The sequence below is a fragment of the Podarcis liolepis genome (assembly GCF_965112155.1).
Source record: "Podarcis liolepis genome assembly, chromosome: 12".
NCBI lineage: Eukaryota > Metazoa > Chordata > Lepidosauria > Squamata > Lacertidae > Podarcis > Podarcis liolepis.
The window spans coordinates 1,001,325-1,020,811 of NC_139563.1; the positions used below are offsets into that span (position 1 = coordinate 1,001,325).

Sequence of the window (19,487 nt, forward strand, 5' to 3'; positions counted from 1 at the left end):
ATTGTGCTTCTAATTTTCTGTTGGGAGCTGCCCAGAGTGACTGGGGAGGCCTGGCCAGATGGGCAGGGTATAAATGATGATGATGATGATGATGACGATGACTATCATCATTCTCTTAGGGACCTGCCATGTCCTTCTGTCAAGGGTGGGGGTCTCAGATACAAAAGGAAACCACTGAGTCTATGTTCTATTTAAGGACATCCATGTCTTTTATTTCCAATCAAGCACACAATAGATTGAAGCAAGAGGACACCCAGAGCTCCAGGCAGGACAATTCTGCAAAGTTTTTTGGCAGGCGCTTCGGCTGGTGCCCTTTAACACACTCCCAAGTCCCCCCCCCCTTTCATTCCACTAGCACTGCTGCACTTTCCTCAAAAGTTCCCCCAACATTTCAGTCTCCTTTTTTGAAAAGTGGCACAACTGCTTCTCCAGCCTGGGGGTAAGAGGTTGGCAGTTTGGGTGCGACTCAGTTTGCAGAAGAGGCGTGTTAAGAGAGAGAGAGTTAGGGACCCCCAGACAACCCCTTATCTTCAACCTCTTTCTCTCTCTCTCTATTTCTCAGGGCCACCAGATCAGCTGGTTAGGCTAGTCCCAGAAACTTCCTTCTCCAAATTGGCTTATTACATTTCTATCCCACCTTTCCCTCCAGGGACCTGAAGGTGGCAGGCATGGGTCTCCCCCTCCTCATTTAATCCCCACAACAACCCTGTGAGGTGGGTTAGGCTGAGTGACTCGCCCAGGGTCAGCCAGTGAGCTTCGTGTTTTACTGGGGGATTTGATCCCTGCTCTCTCCTGTGCCCTAGTCCAGTGCTCTAACCACTACACCACACTGCAACAAGCAACTTGGTTGTTTTCTCACTCTATAATTATAGCTTCTCTCTGCATGTGGCTGCGACAAGTCAAGTCAAGAGCCACTCGCCTTCTGGCTTGCTCCAAGTAGGGCACGAGACTCTGAATCTCAGGGTTGTGGGTCCAAGCCCCACTCGGCAAGAGATCCCTGCAGTGCAGGGGGCTGGACTAGATGACCCTCGTGGTCCCTTCCAGCTCTACCATTCCAAGATTCTATGTTCTACTTGAGGAGGAGGACCTGCTCTCTGTAGGCAGCCCCCTCCCCCCGCTGCTTAAGAGCCCTGCTTGACCCCAAAGGGCATCACAATACACAGTCCTTCAACCCCCAGACAGTTTTGCCACTTCCCCCCTGCAGAGCCAATTTCTCAGAGAACAAGACTGCTGACTCCCCAGCCCCCAGGAGATGGCTAAATGCTTAGGCTGCGCACTGGATCCAGCCAGATTCCAGAGTGCAAACTGAGTGGGGCAGATTCGGGGTGATTTGCCTGACTCCCCACCAAATGGATGGAATTGGAAGGTCCCCAAACTAGGTCAGGGGCTGGATGTGGCTCAAGGGTCAGCCCCAGATCACTCTCCTGGGGGGCAGGGGGCTGCCCAGTGCTATTTCACGTAGCTTCCAAATCAGTCTGGCCTGAGCTAGGATGAAGAGCAGCTCCAGCCCTGGGGTCCTTCAGGCCTAACTCTGGAGAGGTCCAAGGCCAGGGAGATGCACCAGACCTGACCTCCCGGTGTAGGGCAGCCCCTGTCCCTCAAGCTCCCTGAACTGACGCCCCTTGGCCTCCAGGACTCCTGGTGGTCAGTAGGCCCAGTTCACCACTTTGGACCATGAAGCCCACCTGCCCAGAAGCAAGCCAGTCCTCCTGTGGGCTGAGTTCCCTACCAACGATAGGTTGTCCAGGCCTCATCCTGCACCCATACGTGTCTCTCATGACCCCTGCGCACACTGTCCTGCCTTGGGAGGTTTTTAAGCAGAGGCTGGATGGCCGTCTGTCATGGATGCTTCAGCTGAGATTCCTGCATTGCAGGGGTTGGACTAGATGTGCTTTGGGGGGCCCTTCCAATGCCACGATTCCCGGGAGCACACTTAGGGGTCGCAGACACCCACTTCCCCACACACGTGCGCCATGCCAGCCTTTGCACGTAACTCATTTATGCTGCAGCTGCAAAGCATCTGCTTCCCCCTCCCCCTCCCCTCCCTCCTATTTCTTCTTCTTCTTCTTCTTCTTGTCTTTCGCATCGGCTGCCCGGAGCTTCTCCTGTTCCGCCATCATCTTCTTCTTGCCCAGGGGGGTCTTGCTGTACCAATCCTGCAGGAGGAGGCCCAGAAGGCGGGAGACTTTCAGGAAAAGGGACCCTGCCCAAGGGGGTGGAGGAAGGTGGGGCTCAGAGAAAGAGCGGGTGGGACAATAGCTCAGTGGGTTAGAGGCTGGTGCTGCGAAGGCCAAGGCTGCAGGTTCGATCCCAGCTGCCTCTTCCTGCCTTGCAGGGGACTGGGCCCAGCTCTACACACTATTTGTTACGGTGCTCTTTATATACATCCCCTAGACCAGGCATGTCCAAAGTCCATTGTGGGGGTCTAATCCGGCCTGCTGGTCAATTTAATCCCGCCACTGTGGCAGTTTATTTCCTGGGGTAAAATCCTAAAAAAACCGTTTGGACACCACTGCGCCTAGACAAAAATTACTTGATTACATCCTTTGCTCTCTCTCCAACCAACCTCCCCTTGAGCAAATCTCTATTTTTCTGGCTGGCAATAATGTATTTCTTACTGCACAGGTTCTAAAATTTGCCTTGGCTGCAAGTAAGTTGAGCGCTAGGCACCAAGGCAGGTATCATAAGGGCAAGTGTGAGACGTGGGGAGCTTAACTTATGCAGGTGTGATTTTCGCATTTCTCTGTGTTTGCTTTGCTGCTGTTGCTGTTCCGTTTTAAATTAATTATTTGTATTTTAGGCACTGTGACCAATTGTGACAGCTTATAGCTTTTAGCAATAAATATTTCATTCAATTTCATGTTTCTGTGTTTCAGGCCCAATGCTTGTGGGATACTTAAAATCAGGGTTGCCAACTTGAATAAAATATTGTGGGGGGGGGGGGAGAGATAAGCACTGCCCTACATAATCAATCACATGACATGGTGCATGCCCACCATTTGAATGGCAATGCCCATCAACTTTGGGGGTTCCCGGCCCCCTCAAATATTTCATTGGGGTGTGTGAAGACCCCTCAGCCCCTAGAAGTTGGCTCCTGTGTTTAAAACGCAGTCACAGCAACAAGTCTTGTTTTGCTAGATAGGAGCTGAAGCTCATAGAGTTTCCCTGTAAACTTGCTAGAGAGACCTCTGTGAGAGACACCCCCCCACACACACACACTTTGCCCTGACAGGGGGAGCACAGAGCTATATATTCTCCTACCTGCCTGGGCTCCCTCTCTTTCTAGTCCTCCCTTCTCTTTTCCCGCTCTGCCAGCAACGTGAGAACACCTGCATGTCTGAGCTCCGAGCTCAGACCCCATTCCACTGGGGGGGGGCTCGTCTGGCCACCCCCAGCCCAAAGGGGGGCCACAGCACAAGGGAAGAGGCTGGTGGGTTTCTCTCCCGGAGCCTCAGGGCGAGGCCAGCCACCCAGCAGGGGGCGCCCAAGGCCACCTAGGGGCGGGGGCAGGACAGGCTACTCACCCTGAGCATGGCCTCTTCCGCGGGGTAGATGGGGTCTGCCCTGGCCAGCATCTGCAGGAGCTCCCCGGCGTTCAGCGGCCTTTTGGGGAGCTGCAGGAGGCGCCTCTCGCTCAGCACGGACTTCACTGCCTCGGCCATGCTGCCCTGGCTGTAGCCGTCCGACACCTTCGCCAGCGCACTGAGGTCCAGGGTGCTGGTGACGACCCCGCCATGCTTCTCGACCAGCCGCTTCCACGTCACTGGGGAAAGGGGGGAAGGGGGTCTGTCAGGCCCCCTTCTGTCTCGCGGCCTCAGCCCCCGGGGCCTGGACTGATGCAGCAAGCAGAACTCCTTGATAGTTTCGTGCAATTTTTTTCTAGTATCCTCCTATCTACCGCTTTGATGCTTCTTTAAACAAGCAAGCGGTGTATATATTTTACGAAATGTATAAACCGAAAACGGCTATGGGTGGCTTGGCTGAACTGTTCTGGAAGCTCTGACCAGAAGAATGCTGGAATCAGCAAGGGTGACCCACATAATAATAATAATAAATAATAATAATAATTTATTATTTGTACCCCACCCATCTGGCTGGGCCTCCCCAGCCACTCTAGGCGGCTTCCAACAAAGATTAAAAATACATTAAAAAGTCACACATTGAAAACTTCCCTGAACTTCCCTGACCTGAAGGGGCTGCTGTGCAATGACAGGTCCATGGTTCACAAGACCACGGCCACCCATGACTTGCATCCTCTACCCTCTGTCCTCCTTAGTGGGGTCCTGAAGCCCCATGAAAGGTCAAGCTTGGGGGTCATTTTCCACCCCAAAGGTCAGTCAAGGCAGGAAGAAACAACATCCCAGCAGTTCAGGATTTGCTCCCGGAATTTAACACAGCTACTGCCTCCCGGAGACCGGCTGAGTGTTTGGATCCTTCCCAAAACACCCCCTGTGCCCCCACACCAGCCCCAGCCCCCCTCCTCCTCACCGTAGCGTGAGGCATAGTCTGGCCGGTGGATGAGGAGGATCCTCTCATAGGTCTTGCAGAGGCCCTTGATGTCGGCCAGGTAGGGCTGGTTGGACGTTCCCATCAGGAGGACACGGTCCTCGGCCTTCAGCAGGTTCAACGCCTTGGGCAGGTCCTTCTTCAGCCGCTTGGGGTCGTGCTGTGGGGCAGCAGCCACCCCATCAGCCCCAGGCCAGGGAGAAAGATGGCAGTGAGCCTCTCCACCAAGGGAGCAGATTGGTGTGACCCCCAGCCAGCTTCAACCTGCTTTTCCCCAGGTTATGGGACATCAAGGCTATTATTGTCAAGGCTGTTCTCCTCCCGCCTCACTCACCTCCTTCTCCTCTTTGGGGACCTTCTTGTAAAAGGTCTTCTCTGTGTCCCCCACCCAGATGACGGATGGCTGCAGCAGACGGGCCACCTGCAGAACATGGGGCACAAAAAAGAGCTGTGGGCAGTGCTGGAAAGGGACCCCGCCTTTAGGACCAGAAGGTCTGCAAGGTGAGGCTGGGGGCGTGGGGTGGGGTTGGTGCAGGTGCTCCCAAACTACTGCTGCATCGCTCCGTCCCCAGAGAGGAAGCCCACGGCAGAGCCCTGGGGCACCACCACCACCAAGGCTCCGTTTAGAAGTTGACCAGATGGAGGAGGGTTGTGTGGGTCTTTGGTGCAGCCAAAGCCAACCATTTGTGTTTTGCTAGAGGGGCAGGTGAAGGGGCTGAGGCTCATTTTTTTGCAAACCCCTTTGAGGTGTAGGAGGTATCATTCACTGAAGCAGTCAAACACAACATTTCCTGTTTCCTAGAGTGTAAAAGGTAAATGGACCCCTGACCATTAGGTCCAGTTGTGGCCGACTCTGGGGTTGTGGCGCTCATCTCGCTTTATTGGCCGAGGGAGCCGGGGTCCAGCTTCCGGGCCATGTGGCCAGTATGACTAAGCTGCTTCTGGCGAACCAGAGCAGCGCACGGAAACGCCGTTTACCTTCCCGCCAGAGCGGTACCTATTTATCTACTTGCACTTTGACGTGCTTTTGAACTGCTAGGTTGGCAGGAGCAGGGACCGAGCAACGGGAGCTCACCCCGTCGCGGGGATTCGAACCGCCGACCTTCTGATCAGCAAGTCCTAGGCTCAGTGGTTTAGACCACAGCGCCACCCGCGTCTTCCTAGAGTATATACACAGGGAAATGTTGCTCCAGCCAGGAGGACTTCCTGTCACACCTGCTCTGGAGCATCCTCCCCATGTGACCAGGTAGATGGGCGTGACCCTGGGAGACCCTACAAAAGGACCAATCATCTTCCTCTTTTGCTGCTCTTTTTCCATCTTCTGCTGGCTCTTAGCCACCAGCACATAGCTCCTCCTTACAGAGGATGGAAGCCACAAGGCTTAATTAATTATCAGGCCCACCTCAGACTTCTTTTCTCTACACGTGTACCTGTAACTACCACCTAAAGCCTGCCTTCAGGACAATACTGTGACCTGAATGCAAGTAAACTTTACAGTTACTTTTAAAAGAAGACTGTCGTGTCATTACAGTGGTACCTCTGGTTACAAACTTAATTCATCCTGGAGGTCCCTTCTTAACCTGAAATCGTTCTTAACCTTGTGGGATGTGAAACACAAGAGCAGTCAAGTACAACATTCCTAGAGTGAACATGTTTACACATGGGGAGGAATGTTTGTCCAGCCAGCAGGTAAACTTCCTGTTTCCTTCTGGGCTGGGACAGACTTCCTCTGCATGTGACCAGAGGTGGGCGTGGCCTCACCTGTGCAGGTAAGGACAAAAGCACAGGGCAGGGCAGCCATCTCTCTCTCTTTTTGACTACATGCATTGAAGAAGCAACATCTGCTTAGCCAAAGATGCTTCCAGCCAAGAGAGGACAAAGGGACTGTCTTCTTATGAGATAGCTTAGAAAAGTAACATATACGTGGAAACTAAGTCTGCCTTCTGGGATCCGATTGTGAACAGAATGTGAGTAAACTCTTTTTATACTTTTATAGAAGACTGTGTCGTGTCTTATCTTTTATGAGGGAATAAGGGGGAAATACCAGAACAGTTATTATAGAGGCTTTAGCGAGCCTGAGCAAACGGATCCGCTGTGTGTTTAAAAGGGAGATGTTACTCTGCTAAATTGTGGAACTTGTTTACACAAGTTGGAAAGGCTATAATCAAACAACATATCCTCCCCTGCATCCCTGAACATTCCCACGAACCTGAGGTACCACTTTAGCTAATGGGGCCTCCCGCTGCCACTGCGCTGCCGCTGCTCAATTTCTGTTCTCATCCTGAGATAAACTTTTTAACCCGAGGTACTACTTCCCAGTTAGTGGAGTCTGTAACCCGAAGTGTTTGTAACCCAAGGTATCACAGTAATGTTTTTAAGAGGGAACTAAAGGGGAAATTAGTCATGCTGGCTACACCAGCTCCCTCGGCCAATAAAGTGAGATGAGCACCGTAACCCCAGAGTCGTCCGTGACTGGACCTAATGGTCAGGGGTCCCTTTACCTTTACCTTAAAGGGGAAATTTACCAGGAACAATCCCATCTGGACAAGCCAGACTGGATTGCTCAACTTATATGATTCCAACGACTCCATCAACTCGCTTCCTGCTATGTACAAGGGAATGTGCCCTGCTACTAGCTCACTAGCATTGAGTGAGGAAAGATAATATTTAATCAATATATCCTCTCCTAATATCCACAACATTTCCACATGAGTTGTGTTTTTTGAAAAAACAAACACCTATCAAGCAGTGAATAGGTTTTATGAGATAAATAAATAAATCTTCCTTGCTCCCCTTCTTCCTTCTAGCCAGCCCTAAAGCGACCCTCGCCAGCTACAATGCCAGGACCCAGCGGAGGACTTTGGACTCTCAGATTTCCCCAGCGCCCTGTGCCCATAACCCATAATTTGATGACCCATCCCCGTTCCCTAAAACCGCCTCTGCTGGAGCTTGTCCCCTCTCTCTCTCCCTGCCAGGCCATACCTTGAAGACCAGGTGGATCATCATCTGCAGGCCGGCCCTGCCTGGGTACTTCCCAACCAGGTTCCTTGGGGAGAGGTCAAAAAGGTTGGCGCCTGTCTCCGTGCACACGGCGTGGACCAGCATCTTCTTCCCAGTCCCCCCTGGACCGGCCAGGAGGAGGGACTTCACCAGGGGGGCCATCTCATGCACAGCCTGAGAGCCTGCGGGGGGAGGCGAGAAAGGGGGTCTCCGCACCCAGAGAAAGAGGGCAGGACCCAGGGCAGCGGTCTGGAAGCAACACCCGGGGCACATGATGGGATGGGGGTCTGGCTGCAGCCCTACCCAGACGCAGGACAGCATACAGGGCAATGTTCTGGCGCACGTCCAAAGTGGAGGGGGTGGGCTCGATCTCCTGCTGGCGGAGGAAGGTGCCCAGGTAGCAGAAGTCACCTGGTGTGGAAAAGGGGAGGCAAGAGGAAGAGGCCCTCAGCCAGGGTCTAACAACAACAACAACAACAACAACAATATATGCTGTGTACCCCACACATCTGACTAGGTTGTCCCAGCCACTCTGGGGGGCTTACAGCATATATTAAAGCATAGTAAAACAGTCATTAAAAACCTCCCTAAACAGGGCTGCCTTCAGATGTCTTATAAAAGTCAAATAGTTGCTTATTTCCTTGACATCTGAAGGGAGGGCGTTCCACAGGGCAGGCGCCACCACCAAGAAGGCCCTCTGTCTGGTTCCCTGTAACCTCACTTCTCGCAGGGAGGGAACCGCCAGAAGGCCCTCGGAGTTGGACCTCAGCGTCCGGGTAGAACGATGGGGGTGGAGACGCTCCTTCAGGTCTACTGGGCCGTTTAGGGCTTTCAAGGTCAGCACCAACACTTTGAATTGTGCTTGGAAACGTCCCGGGAGCCAGTGTAGGTCTTTCAGGACCGGTGTTATATCGTCTCAGCGGCTGCTCCCAGTCCCCAGTCCAGCTGCCGCATTCTGCATTGTCAGTCCCCTCCCTTCTCTGGCAGGCTGGTTTGGTGGGACATTTGTGGTCAGGCAAACAGGCCCCGCTATTCGCATTGGTGGTGGTTGGACCCAGCAGCCCCCTAGGAGGTTCCTTCCAGCCCTACCACTCTATGGCAGATCGTGAGCAATGGTTGCAGATTGTGAGCAATGGTTCTCTGTACATGCCCAGTGGCACCATTCCATGGCTGAGGTGGAATAAAGGGGATTTTGCTCATATCCCCCCAGAGGGAGACCAACTGAAGAAATGGCAGCAGAGCAAAGGAGAGGAGGAGGAGGAGGAGCTGCTCTGTTGTATCTTATGTCCAAGAGATGGTGTAATGGTTAGAGCAGGCATAGGCCAACTTGGCCCTCCAGATGTTTTGAGACTACAATTTTCATCATCCCTGACCACTGGTCCTGTTAGCTAGGGATGATGGGAGTTGTGGTCCCAAAACATCTGGAGGGCCGAGTTTGCCTATGCCTGGGTTAGAGTGTGGGACTGGGACCTGGGAGAGACCCGGGTTCAAATCCCCCTTGGCCATGAAGCTCCCCGGGAGACCTTGGGCGGCTTGCTGCTTCTCGAACTAACCTACCTCACAGGGTTGTTGTTGTGGGAATGTTCAGGGATGCAGGAGAGGATATATCGTTCGATTATAGCCTTTCCAACTTGTGTTAACAAGTTTCACAATTTAGCAGCGGATGCGTTTGCTCAGGCTCGCTAAAGCCTCTATAATAACTGTTCTGGTATTTCCCCCTTATTCCCTCATAAAAGATAAGACACGACACAGTCTTCTATAAAAGTATAAAAAGAGTTTACTCACTCACATTCTGTTCACAATCAGATCCCAGAAGGCAGACTTAGCTTAGAAAAGTAACATATACAGTGGTACCTCGGGTTAAGTACCTAATTCGTTCCAGATGTCCGTTCTTAACCTGAAACTGTTCTTAACCTGAAGCACCACTTTAGCTAATGGGGCCTCCCGCTGTTGCCGCGCCGCTGGAGCATGATTTCTGTTCTCATCCAGAAGCAAAGTTATTAATCTGAGGTACTATTTCTGGGTTAGCGGAGTCTGTAACCTGAAGCGTATGTAACCCAAGGTACCACTGTACCTGGAAACTATCTCATAAGGAGACAGTCCCTTTGTCCTTGGCTGGAGGCCAAGAGAGCATCTTTGGCTAAGCAGATGTTGCTTCTTCAATGCATGTAGTCAAGGAGAGAGAGATGGCTGCCCTGCCCTGTGCTTTTGTCGTTACCTGCACAGGTGAGGCCACACCCACCTCTAGTCACATGCAGAGGAAGTCTGTCCCAGCCCAGAAGGAAACAGGAAGTTTACCTGCTGGCTGGACAAACATCCCTCCCCATGTGTAAACATGTTCACTCTAGGAATGTTGTACTTGACTGCTCTTGTGTTTCACATCCCACAGTTGTGAGGATTAAAGGCAGAGAGGGAGAACCATGGATGCCCCCTTGAGCTCCGTGGAGAAATAAAGACAGGGTGGAAGGCAAGATGACTTACCTGTGTAATCGGCCAGATGCACCTTCTGTGGCTTTTTAATGATGCCCTCTCGCACAAGCTCCTCATAGAGGGAATCGAGGGTCCTGTCCGGTGTCAGGTCCTTCTCCTTTTTCCCTTTCTTCCCCTTTTTCTGCTCCAAAAAAAAAAAAAAAAAAAAAAAAGGTCAGAGAAAAGTCAGAAAGTTGTTCTGCAGCTCTGGGCAGGTGAATGGGGGGCAGAAGGACAGGCTCCTCCTTCATTCCCCCCCCCAGGGGATGCTCCTTGGATAAAAGGCTTCCCCGCCCCCCATGCACTGACCTTGGCACTCTTCTTGGCCTTGGCCTTGACAGGCCTCGCTACTTCCTGGTCGATGGCCAGCTTGAGCTGCTGAAGCTCCTGTCGCATCAGCTCATCCACCTGACAGGGGAAGGGAGAGGAGGGGAGGGAAGGGGCCTCAGGAAAGGGCTGCAGGGGCCCAGCTTCTGTGGCCCCTGGAATTTTGAGGACAAGGGCCAGCCCCTCCACCTGGGCACCCACCTGCAGCCGAATCTCCTCCTCCACCTCCTTCCGCTTATCCACCTTGATCAGGTTCTCCTGGTAGCGCTGCTCAAAGTTGATGGCCTCATCCTGGTCACTCCAGCAGCCTTGGGGGGGGGCAGGCAGTGCTGATGTCCCTGTGCTGCCCACCGCCACCTTCACCGTGCCCAGCAGCCCTGCCCAGCTTGCCATGATGGCTGCGGTCAGTGCCCACTTGAGGACAGGAGGTCTGGGCCAGAAGGCACCGTGGAGGGATGTCTGGGGCTCAGTGATGGGACTGCATATTTGGAAGGGGCCCCTAAGAGTCATCTAGTCCAACCCCCAACAATGCAGGGATCTTGTGATTGGCCCAGCACCTAGCCATGTCTGGAGTGGGGTGCTCTGCCACCCTGGGCTGGGTGTGGCGCTCCTAGAGTGTCCACGATGCCCGCTTGTCCTCATGGCGTGGGCTCAGAGCCAGATTGCAAATAGGCAGAGTGGGCACCAGCCTGTGGGCCCCCGCCTTTTAGGGGCCCCGAGACAAAGGATCAAAACAGATGCTGTTTGTTTTGTATAATCCAATTCTTGGTTGGTAAAATCAAGCACGCATTTGGAGATAATTTGCAAGGGGGGCCCTGAGATGTTGACTGCCTAGGGGCCTCCACAAGGTTTAATCTGGCACTGTGTGGGCTCCTTCTCTCCCCCCCCCCAATGCAATGGACCCTACATTGACCCACTGCTGGCAGCTTTGCCTGTCGAAGTGGCCCAAGAGCCCCCTGCCTGCAACCCCTTCCCTCCCACACTGGGCTCCCCTCTGCCCTGCCTCACCTGTGTAGCGCAGGTAGCCCTGGTTGATGGTTGGCAGGAACTTGGAGGGGTGGAGCAGCAGGCCTTCGTCTTCCTCCTGAGGAGAACCTCAAACCCAGCACGTTAGCAGACCCCTCAGGTGTCGTCCCCCCAGCCCAGCACAGGTGGGCTGGGGACTCTGCCCTGCGGCCTCCCAAGTTGCAGGTGGACTCCAAGAGTTCAGCCAGGGCAGGGACCCCCCCCACTCCTCACCGCTTTCTTTTTCTCCTTCCCTTTTTCCTTCTCCTTCCCTTTCTCCTTCTCCCCTTTGTCTTTCTCCTCCTTCTTCTTCTCCTTCTTCTTGCTTTCTGCCTTCAGTTCGGCCAGTTCCAGCTCATTCTGCACCTGCGGGGGGGAATCCGTGTGACTCCAAGAGGAATGGACTTGGGGGGGGGAGTGAGGGTATCTTGGGGGGGGGTGGCAGCCTCCAGGAGGCTCCTCCTTAAGGCAGAGGGGCACTGCAAGCCCCCTCCCCTCTTCAGCCCTTCCATCCATTACCTCTTCAGGGGTCTTCTGAGCAAAGAGGACAGTGCAGCCCCCCATCTGCTCATCAGGGTAGTCGGGGAAGGAGCCGACCAGGTCACTGTGGGAGGCAGAATGGGGGGGGGGTGAGCATCAATGATCTGCTGAGAGGAGCCAACCAGCTCGTCCCTTGCGGGAGGGGGGCTACCACTGGGGAGATTTAGGACAGGTAAGAGATAGCCCTTATGGAACTACCAGCACCTATGGCCAGCAAAGGGCCTTCTCCGTAGTGGCCCCCACCCTGTGGAACGCCCTCCCATCCACTGGCAAGGAGATGACTTTTAGAAGACATCTGAAGGCAGCACTGCACAGGGAAGCTTTTTAAGGTTTATGGTTTTATTGTTTTTATGTATGTTCTGTTGCAGGAATTTATGTATAGGTTGGGGGGGGGGTTGCCCCTCCAACAGATATCATACACATGCAGCCCACTACCAAAACCAGCACAATCACTTTTGTGATTTGTCCCCACAAAACACTTCATCACAGTTTCTTCCTATCTATTCAAAGGGCCTCTGCTGCACGATACCAAATGTAAGAATTCTCTGATAAATGTATCTATGTACTGGCTCACTGGGAAAACTTCAGAAATTCCTATAGACCTGTGAGCTCAGCTCTTCAGCAGCCCTTCTGCCTTAGGGATAATCCCTGGCATCCTGATACCTGAGGGCCAGACAGGTAGCCATTCCAGAAATAACAAAGCCAGATGAAGACAAAAGGGTGGGATGAACTTGGCTGGGAAACAGGGAAATGTAAATGTCTCTTTTCTTACACTTGGTGGGTGTTTGGTGGAGGGCAGGGGGAACCAGGGGGCAGGGTCCAGGATGCTCAGATTCCTGCCACCAGACCTCCCCTTTCATGATGTAACTGTGATGTATTAGTGATGTAGTTTGGGGGGGGGGTCTACCATGGGGATGAGCAGCTAATAAAAGTTTGGGTTCTCTTTTGTTCAGGGCTTCCATCTTGTTCCACCTGGTGGCAGGTGGGAGTCCTGTCGCGACAGTCTCCAATAAAGACCAAGCCGACTGGCTGCTGTTTTGCTCTGGTATTCCTGGCTGGGGTCCTTGGTTTTTGTCCAAGGGAGCCCTCAGATTTCTCCCTTAACAGTTGGAAGCTGCCCAGAGTGGCTGGAACAATCCAGTCAGAAGGGATGATGATGATGATGATGATGATGGATGGCTTTAAAAAAGGATTAGATTAGAGAGCTAGAAATGGCTAGAGACTGCCTCTCCGGCTCATGTTTCGCTTGCAGGTTTCCACTGTTCCTACTGGCACTAACAGGCTCGTTGCAGCCTTGGACCCGAGGCGCCTCCCGCTGTTTCCCGGGGCCCCTGGAGGCTCTCCTGGGCCGCCCTGCCCTCTCTCGGCTGCTCACCGGCACTCGATGAACCACTGGCGCAGCTGGTCCTTGAGCGCCTCGCACATGCTGGGCCCCTCCACTTCGTAGATGGTGTCGCGGATGTTGTCGAGCGCCACTTGGTACTCGGCCTCGTAGTCCGCCTGGCGCATGCGGCGCAGCTCCTCGCCCAGCTGCGCCCGGATCATGGCCGGCGTGGGGCCCGCCAGCTCCGGCTCCAGCTCCTGCGCGGGGTGGGCAGTGAGCAGCTGGGGGGGGGGCGACCTTCCCTCTCCCTCTCCCCCCCCCCCAGCCCCACGCCGAGCCGGAGGGAGGGAGAGCTACGACGGCACAGGCGAGGCCATTAGGCGAGATGGGAGGCGGGCGCCGAGCGCGGCCGTGTAAATTACCCCGTAATGAGTTTGTAATATGCGCGCGCGGCGCCTCCTTGCCCGGCAGCGGCCGCGGCGCCCAGGCACTTTCCCGCCTCATTGCCCCCCAAATGGATTTTAAATATCATTCCGAGGACACAATTATTTAAAACGCTGAACTAAACATTCGCTAATGGGGGGGAGGAGGCGGGAAGAGCCCCGGCGGAAACGGGACGGGGGGGACACGGAGAGACCCCCGCTTGGCGCAGGAGACGGACGCGCCTTGGGCTGCCCGGGCCGCGCCAGGGCGAGAAGCGCGGGGTAGCAAGGCCGCGCGCCCTCCCTCCGTCCCTCCCCTCCTGCGCCAGGCCCGCGCCATCCCCGAGGCGGCCCTCGAAACCCTCCTGCGGTGCTTCGGCTAAGCCGCTCCCGGAGCAGGAGCCGAGCTGGCCCCGGCCGGAAGGGAAGGCGGTCCCAGTGGCGACCCCTCGTCCCGCCCCGTCGGGGCCGCGCCCTCCAAGCCGGCCGGCCGGCCGGACAGCGTTGCTTGGAGAAAGGGGCGGGCGGGCCGTAGCGCCAAGGGCAAGAGTCCGGCCCCGGAGGCGGGGCGCGCGCTCACCATGCCAAGGAAGACCATCTCCATCTGCCGGGATAGTTTAATGAGTCGTCGCTGCACGCACCCTTTCCAGATCTGGAGGAAGAGGACGTGGGGACGTGAATCGGGACCCACCCGGACTGCGCTCCGCACTGACCAAGGAGCTCATCCGCCCAGGCTCGTGGGGCGTGAGGTGGGGGGCAAACACGAGCCTATGAAAGCCCACTTCGAAGAACAACTCAGTTCAATGAGGCGCCCCACAGTTTGACACTCGACTCCCCCAAGAGGACACCCGCCTCGCCATAGTTCAGCGCAGCATCGCGCCAAAAAAAAAGGCCCTCAAGGCGCCTTTCTACAACATGTTGGTGGGCGGAAAGCGGAAGGCAAAGCTTTGGGACGAGGTGGGTTTGGGGGACCAACGCGCGTCCCTCGGCTGCATTCATGACTTCGGCCTTCTGATTAAGCTGGTGTCAACCACCACACCCCCCGACGGCGCCGGCGCCTTGAGTCGCAGCTGGAGAGCGGCGGAGTAAGGCAGGGGAGGCGAGTCTGTCTCTTTGCGCTGGGGAAGAGGGAAGTCTGCGCCCCCTCGCCTCGAAACACCACCCCGCCTCTCTCCAGGATCCGTCCTAGCCTCCAACCAGAACGGCGTTCCTCGCCTTGTGGTCCTAGGGGAACAGTCCTTGGGGAACAGCCCCCCCCCCCCGCTCCTCCCTGGTGGCAGTGCCCCCCCTCACCTTCTGGATGGTGATGGCGGCCACGTCTCGGTTGGGCTCATAGAAGCCGCTCTCGCGCACCTTCCTCTCGCGCTCCTCGTCCCTCCGGATCTCCCACATGAAGCGCGCGCGCAGGCGGCCTTGGCGCATCCGCTCAGCCATCTGGATCAGCCGCACCGCCTCCTCCCGCGGCATGCCGGGCCGCGGAGGCTGGGGGAAGGGGGCAGCCCTTTTCAGACGGGGCGCCAGCGCCCGCCACGGGAAGCCCCAGCGCAGGGCGCCGTCGGACGCCGCTGGCCGCCACGCCGGGCTCCTCCAGGAACCGGAGGGCAAGGATCCCGGCCGGGCAGGGCGTGAGCGAGTGCAGAAAGCTCTCGAGGTCTGGGCCCTGCGCCCGGCGCCCCCAGGAAAAGCCTGCAGACCCGCCCTCCCCTCCTCCTCGGGTCCGAGCCCAGCCTGGCACCGGCAGCGCCAGGAGGAGCCCTTTGCCCGATCAGAGGCCCCTTCCCAGGGAGGGGGCACTCACGGCGGACCCCTGTTGACTCTTGGTGGGCCCCATTTGACTCATGAGCCCGGTCAACAGGTCCTGGCGGTCCTGGAGGATCTTGGCGCGCTCGTGGAGAAAGTACTTGGGAATGGGGACCTCCATGTCCGCCTGCAAAGAGGGGGGAGATGGGGGCGGGAGGGGGTTGGTGGCGCCCCTCTTCCGCGGAGTCCCAGGCTGGCTGGACCCTGGAGGTGGCTCGTCCAAACGCGACCCACGTTGTGCAAACGCGGCCTGCGCTTTCGGTTACTTGATTTCTACCCAAAGGGTTAAAATGGCAACAGAGCCCCGAAAGAAGGCCACGAAACGCCGGGATACATATAAACGAGCAGCGTAAAAGCCGAATTAAAGCAGGCTTTAATCACTTTAAAAGCAGCTTACGGAAGATTTAAACGGCCTCGAGAAACAAGGCTTTTCCTGGCACAGAAATGGCATCAAGGTCAGCGCCACGCGGAGAGAGCGTCCCGCCGTCGGGGTGGGCTGCACGGAGCGGTCCCTTCCCCCTGTTGCCACCGGTGGCACCACGGACGGCAGGAAGGGTCCCGAGCGGAGGCGACCCGCTCCCCTTAGCCAGCCTGCGCAAAGAGTCTCCCTGGATGCCACTGCGCTCGAGGAACCCCTTTTTCCCGCCCCCCCTTCTTGAGAAACCCCCTCCTTTGGCCAGCAGCCCCGCCCAGACCCCCTTCTCCCGCTCTTCCAGCCCTTCCCGGCCTAAACCACGAGGACCAGAACCTCGCCTATTTGTCGCGAAAGGCAGCCTGAGATTCGCCCAGCCCCCCCGGGGGGGCTCCTTCGAGGCTCTTCCTTTCAGGCCTAGTCTAGGAGAGCAGAGCAGGGGTCTTTCTTATGGGGCCCCTGGAAGGAGGGCAAGGACGAACCCCACAGGATCTCTCCCCGCGCACTCCGTCCCCCCCCCCCCGCTGCCAGCCCGGGACTGACCGGCGTCAGCTTGAGCTCCTCCAGCACGTGGTCCATGTAGTGGTACTCGGACAGGTCCAGCTCCACGAGCTCCTGCTTGAGCTCCAGGATGCGGCCCAGGACGCCCTCCAGCAGAGGCCGCAGCACCAGGCGCTTCTGCGGCTGCACCATCTGGTCGTAGCAGACTTCGAGGCGCCGCGCCGTCTGAATGTAGCGCAGGTAGAGAGTGGCCACCGTGTGGAAGAACACCGCCCGGTTCCGCTCCGGCTTCGTCGGCTGCGCCGGCAGCTCCTGCGCCAGAAGCTCCTTCAGGGCCACCCGGGACTCCTGCCACAGTTTCCCGAACGTGCTGCGGGAGGGAGGAAGAGCCGCGTCCCCAGGCCGCACCGCAGCCCAGGCGGCTCTGGGAAGGCCGGGAACGCGCAGCAAGGAGGGCCAGTGCCGGGTTTACGTTTAAGCTAAGCAAGCCATAGTTTAGGGCCTCACAAAAAATTAAAGGGGGAAAAATTGGATGTACATTTCCAAAATATAAGATAAAAAACAAATAAAATAAAACCTACATCCAGCAACAGTGTTTTGTGTTGTGTTGGCTCCTAGGATGTAAGGAACGGGCCCGCCTGCTAGCCTGCTCCCTAAAATATCAATTGTCTGCTCATTTCTGTATATAGCGTGCCTGCATTTTGCATGGACAGTTGCATGGCATATATTCAACACAAAAAACAGCGACAATTTGTTGTTGACAAAGGACAGTTGGACATATAAAGGGCCCCATTACCTTCAGTAGCTTAGGGCCCCATCTAACATAAATCCGGCCCTGTGAGGGGCAAATTAGCCATGGAAGGGGCGGCCGCCGTCGAGAAAGGCGTTGGGCTGGCTGGCCGGCGCCAAGAGAATTGGAACCACCCCGCCCAGCCCTCGACGGAAGGGGCACCCCGACGCCCCTGGGCCAATGCAAAGGAGGAAAGCCGTCCATGGCGAGATCAGGTGCTCATGGAATCATAGAACAGAAGGGTGGAACTGGAAGGGACCCCAAGGGCCATCTAGTCTAACCCCCCCCCCATTGATGCATGAGTGATGGAGGGCCCCACTTCCCTCTCGAACAGGCAAAACCCGGGAATAATCAGATCTGACCAGGCAGAACTGTATGGCGCGCGGGGCGGGTGGGTGTTCGGGCTCCTGAGCACCAGACCCCTCTCCTTCCACGCGCCCCTGGCGCCCCCTCCCTCCTCCAGCCACCCCAGCCGCTGCTCCGTAGCCGGCCCCGGTGCTCCCGGCCCCCTTTGCAGATTTGCCAGCGCCGCTCAAGCCAGCTCTGGGCGCGCCCCGTCGCCTACAGGAGCGACTCCGAATACCCGCCTGCCCAGAGGGGCTTCCTCGGGGCAGCCCGGAGCCGGCCGAGCGGAGGGCTCAGCGAGCGCGGCTCTTGCAAGTTACCCCCGAGAAGCCCGCACCTGCTCGCCATGCTGCCCCCTCTGCCTCCCGGGCGCCGAGTTCCTCGCAGGCGAAAGGCGGGGAGGCCCCACCCCCGATTGTCCGGGCCAGTTCCCATAGAAACGAGGGAACAGGGAAGGGGCCGGCTGGCCCGCCGGCAGAAGAGCGCAGGGCCCACCTGGAAGGGGGGGGGTCACTCCCGGGACCAGAGGAGGCCCCAAGCAGCAGGGCTGGTCCGTTTGGTACCTGCTTCTCCCAGATCCTTGGCACGTCCAAGGAGCTATTTGCTGCCCAGAGCCCCATCCCTCACTGGAAGGCCGTGAGAGCCAGCCCCTCCCTTGCCGCTGACGAAGGAGGTCCCGATCCTCCTGACTTTGGAGGAGATGCCGGGCGGGATTAAGACTTTTGGAGTCCCTAAGCACTTAAAAGATTTTGGTGCCCCCATAAATATCTGGTTCAAAATATGAACAATAATCTGTGCAACACAATTTTATTTTTCGAAATAAAACCTACAGTAAGATGGAAAATAATATTTTAATCTGGTATACTTTCGCTTCATTTGATAAATGTCCTTCTCCAATTGCAAAATCTTCGATCAGATCCTCAAGAACCTACCCACCTGACACAAAACTGCACAAAAGACTGTTCATGTAGGCTGCTGCTGCTGCAAGGATGTTGCCCAGAGTCAGAAGGATGATAAGATACCTACAAAAGCGGCCTGGCAGATGAAACTATGCAGAGATGGCAAGACTGACCGGGAAAACTTCAATAGAGAATGGGACAGACTGTATCTAAAAGACCACTGTAAACACTTGAACTCTTTGGCAGGCTTTAAATAACTCTTGCAATGTCACAAAGACCTTTGATATAACGGAGGACTGTAATTTGGATGAATTTATAATATGCAGTTTACAAAGGTATTTAAAGAACTCGTGAAGGGGAGGAGGGAAGCCCTAAGATTTGGAAGAATCTTGTTATAATTTTAATATTTGCCAGAATTTTTTTGTGTGTGTGTGTGTGTAAAACTTGTAAAACCAAATAAAACTTTATTGAAAAAAACCACACAACTGCACATACACTATGCAAAAGAATGAAATATTCTCCTCCCTTCTTTCTACACCCAACCTTGCAATGCCTATGGCAGCAGTTGCACTCCAAAGGTAAAGGTAAAGGTAAAGGGACCCCTGACTGTTAGATCTAGTCATGGCCGACTCAGGGGTTGCGGCGCTCATCTCGCTTTACTGGCCGAGGAAGCCGGCGTACAGTTTCTGGGTCATGTGGCCAGCAGGACTGAGCCGCTTCTGGCAAACCAGAGCAGTGCACGGAAACGCCGTTTACCTTCCCGCCGGAGCGATACCTATTTATCTACTTGCACTTTGACGTGCTTTCGAGCTGTAACTGACCTGTAAAAAGGGCTCTATAATTTGAAAACGTTCTATGTACCTTTGTTATCCATGAAAATCTTTCAATAAAAACGAACTTAAGACCAAAATGAACCTTGCATCACGTTTCTGTACTTGGTAACAATAAGGCACCTGCCTTGTTGCAGTTGTTCTGTAGGGATTTTTAGAAGACTTCACCTGCCAATGCTCAGCTGAGCAATTTGTGACAATGCTAAAAATCGGGCAATGGGAAATTTATGTGGTGCCCCCTTGATACCCTAAGCAAGTGCTTATTTTGCTTAATGGTTAATCCAGCCTGAGGAGATCCTGGGTCTGAGGGCAGCTGA

The 19,487-nt window shown here is 55.4% G+C and overlaps 1 protein-coding gene across 3 annotated transcripts; it reads right to left on the reverse strand.

Annotated features, from left to right (window-relative positions):
- Window positions 1-185: 185 nt before the first annotated feature.
- On the reverse strand, window positions 186-17,864 carry DRC11L (dynein regulatory complex subunit 11 like). Of its 3 annotated transcripts, XM_083466783.1 has the most exons (18): window positions 17,779-17,863; window positions 16,349-16,676; window positions 15,392-15,520; window positions 14,887-15,075; window positions 14,174-14,245; window positions 13,223-13,428; window positions 11,827-11,911; window positions 11,542-11,673; window positions 11,311-11,386; window positions 10,504-10,610; window positions 10,285-10,383; window positions 9,988-10,117; window positions 7,810-7,917; window positions 7,489-7,688; window positions 4,841-4,927; window positions 4,489-4,666; window positions 3,525-3,763; window positions 186-2,156 (listed from the first exon to the last, which is right to left on the reverse strand). In XM_083466783.1, exons 1-18 carry the CDS (start codon window positions 17,787-17,789, stop codon window positions 2,049-2,051), a joined length of 2,484 nt encoding a protein of 827 aa, XP_083322909.1. In that variant the 5' UTR covers window positions 17,790-17,863; the 3' UTR covers window positions 186-2,048. The 3 variants fall into 3 exon arrangements, with proteins under 3 accessions (XP_083322909.1, XP_083322910.1, XP_083322911.1); XM_083466784.1 differs by lacking the exon at window positions 7,810-7,917 and having other exon boundaries at window positions 1,338-2,156; window positions 17,779-17,864; XM_083466785.1 differs by lacking the exon at window positions 3,525-3,763 and having other exon boundaries at window positions 1,338-2,156; window positions 17,779-17,864.
- Window positions 17,865-19,487: the final 1,623 nt, after the last annotated feature.

Excerpts from the sequence above, each read along its gene's own strand:
- DRC11L (XM_083466783.1), bottom strand. Across the intron at positions 11,674-11,826 it reads CTCAGAAGACCCCTGAAGAG|GTGCAGAATGAGCTGGAACT; the intron begins GTAATGGATGGA and ends TCCCCCCCGCAG. Across the intron at positions 7,918-9,987 it reads GCATCTGGCCGATTACACAG|GTGACTTCTGCTACCTGGGC; the intron begins GTAAGTCATCTT and ends TTTCCACACCAG.